Genomic DNA, 2,699 nt, shown 5'->3' with positions numbered 1-2,699 from the left:
AGAAGGTTCAAGAGATCCAAGAAGGTTTGAGAAGGTTCAAGAGATCCAAGAAGGTTTGAGAAGGTTCAAGAGTTTCAAGAAGGTTCAAGGGTTCAAGAAGGTTGAGGAGGTTCAAGGAGATTGAGGAGGTTCAAGAGATCCAAGAAGGTTCAAGAGATCCAAGAAGGTTCAAGAGATCCAAGAAGGTTCAAGAGATCCAAGAAGGTTCAAGAGATCCAAGAAGGTTCAAGAGATCCAAGAAGGTTCAAGAGATCCAAGAAGGTTCAAGAGATCCAAGAAGGTCCAAGAAGGCTGAGGAGGTTCAAGAGGGTTGAAGAGGTTCAAGAAGATCCGAGAAGGTTTGAGAAGGTTCAAGGGTTCAAGAAGGTTCAGGAGATCCAAGAAGATTGAGGAGGTTCAAGGAGATTGAGGATGTTCAAGGAGGTTGAGGAAGTTCAAGAGATCCAAGAAGATCCAAGAAGGTTCAAGAAGATCCAAGAAGATTTGAGAAGGTTCAAGAGTTTCAAGAAGGTTCAAGAGATCCAAGAAGGTTCAAGAAGGCTGAGGAGGTTCAAGAAGGTTCAAGAAGATCCGAGAAGGTTTGAGAAGGTTCAAGAGTTTCAAGAAGGTTCAAGGGTTCAAGAAGGTTGAGGAGGTTCAAGAAGGTTGAGGGGGTGCAAGGAGGTTCAAGGAGATTGAGGAGGTTCAAGAGATCCAAGAAGGTTCAAGAGATCCAAGAAGGTTTGAGAAGGTTCAAGAGTTTCAAGAAGGTTCAAGGGTTCAAGAAGGTTGAGGAGGTTCAAGGAGATTGAGGAGGTTCCAGATCCCTCCAGGAGGTCCCTCCAGCCCCTCAAGCCCCCCCAGATCCCTCCAGGAGGTCCCTCCAGCCCCTCAAGCCCCCCCAGATCCCTCCAGGAGGTCCCTCCAGCCCCTCAAGTCCCTGGTTCCTACCTCGGTGTCTCCTCAGCACCTCCCTCAGGGCCACCTTCTCCTCAGGAAGCCCCGGGGGTTCCTGTCCCACCCCAGTTGCCTTCTGGCCACCATCTTTCTCCAGCCTGGAAAGGAGGAAGAAGCTTTCAGGCCAGGACCATCCTGCTCCTGGTGGTCACCAAGCACCAACCTCCACCAAGGCAAGTCCAGGAGATGGAGGAAAAAAAGGCCTTTTTGGGGCCAGTTTTGTCCTCCCATTGACCCATCATCTCCATCCATGTCCTAAGAGGACACAAGGAAGGGGGAGGGAAGTTCAGCCTTGGCTTCCCTCCCACCTTGGATGGTCCTCAAGACCCCAAATCCTTCCACCTCCAGGTGATTGAGGAGGTCATGGAGGAGGCACCATCACTTGGTGACCCTTCCTTGCTCCTCAACACCCTCCTTGGACCTTGTGTGGCCTCCTGAAAGGACCACGAGTTGGAGGGGGGGGGGTCTGGGAGGACATTTGTGTCCCCAAAATCATGGGCCACCAGTGAGGAGGAGTGAGAGGAGCCACCAACCTTCTCCAGATGTTCCTGCTGTCCTGCAAAGGGGAGGGAGAGGGACCTTTAGTGGTGGCAGCCATCTTGGCATGGCTGAAGACCATGTTTAGACCCCAAAAAGAACCTCTCCCAAAGGTGCATCAGGGCCTGGTGGCACCTCAGGTCCCCCCAGATCCCTCCAGGAGGTCCCTCCAGCACCTCAAGTCCCCCCAGATCCCTCCAGAAGGTCCTTCAATTCCCCCCAGATCCTCCCAGGAGGTCCCTCCAACCCCTCAAGTCCCCCTAGATCCCTCCAGAAGGTCCCTCAAGTCCCCCCAGATCCTCCCAGGAGGTCCCTCCAGCCCCTCAAGTCTCCCCAGATCCCTCCAGGAGGTCCCTCCAGCCCCTCAAGTCCCCCCAGATCCCTCCAGGAGGTCCCCCCACCACCCAAAGGTGCTCCAGGAGAACCTCCATCTCCCCTCCCCTTTTCCCACCTCAGAAGGTTCCCCAGGGTCCCCACCTGCAGGAGTTCCCAGGCTGGTTGTTGACACTTCTCCTCCAGCTCCTGGATCTGCTGCTCCAGGGAGGAGATGCCCTCCAGGAGCTCCTGGACCTTTTTCTCCTTCCTCCTCAGGATCTCCTGGTCCAACTTGGCCAAACGACCCAGGAGGAGACTTTCCTGCTCCTCCAGGAGCTGGTGGAGCTTCTGGGCTTCCCCCACCACCTTCTGCCTCTCCAGTTCCACCCTTTCCTGCGTGGACAACCAGAGCTGGTGGGTGGGAAGGTCAACGTGGACCATTTCAGGGCTCAAATGGGTCAGTTGAGGGTCAAAACTGGTCCTTTCAGGACCTGGAGAAAGGTCCTGGTCACCCAGGGTTGGAGACTCACCAGGAGCTCCAGGTTTTTTCCCTCCTCAGCCCCTTTCAGCTCCAGGAGCTTTTCCTTCTTCTCCTTCAGGATCTTCAGGTGGGCCTGGAGCTTCTCCTTGGGTGGAAGGAGAAACATCTGGTTGGTTCCTCTTGGAGCTGCTCCATCTCTCCACCTCCATCCCACCCATCTCCTCCAACCTCAGGTTCTTCCCTGCTTAGTCCTCTGGGGAACCCTCAGTTCCTTCCAACCACCAGGTAAGACCTTCAGATCCCTCCAGGAGGTCCCTCAAGTCCCCCCCGATCCCTCCAGGAGGTCCCTCCATCCCCTCATGTCCCCCCAGATCCCTCCAGGAGGTCCCTCCAACCCCTCAAGTCCCCCCAGATCCCTCCAGGAGGTCCC

The 2,699-nt window shown here is 55.1% G+C and overlaps 1 protein-coding gene across 1 annotated transcript in view; it reads right to left on the bottom strand.

Moving 5' to 3' along the window:
* LOC104389095 (E3 ubiquitin-protein ligase TRIM39-like) overlaps positions 1 to 2,699 on the bottom strand; it is a 7,645-nt gene that overhangs the window by 4,023 nt on the left and 923 nt on the right. The window contains exons 2-5 of the mRNA XM_009998050.1: positions 2,319 to 2,414; positions 1,951 to 2,181; positions 1,470 to 1,492; positions 931 to 1,034 (exon numbers count right to left, since the gene is read on the bottom strand). Of these exons, the coding sequence (XP_009996352.1) occupies positions 931 to 1,034; positions 1,470 to 1,492; positions 1,951 to 2,181; positions 2,319 to 2,414 (454 nt within the window). The remainder of the gene's footprint in view (positions 1 to 930; positions 1,035 to 1,469; positions 1,493 to 1,950; positions 2,182 to 2,318; positions 2,415 to 2,699) is intronic.

The sequence above is a fragment of the Chaetura pelagica genome, unplaced genomic scaffold (genome assembly GCF_000747805.2).
Source record: "Chaetura pelagica isolate M959 unplaced genomic scaffold, ChaPel_1.0 scaffold245, whole genome shotgun sequence".
Taxonomy (NCBI): Eukaryota; Metazoa; Chordata; class Aves; order Apodiformes; family Apodidae; genus Chaetura; species Chaetura pelagica.
Note: the sequence above shows the minus strand (reverse complement) of the source record. Positions and strands in the feature narration are given on the sequence as shown.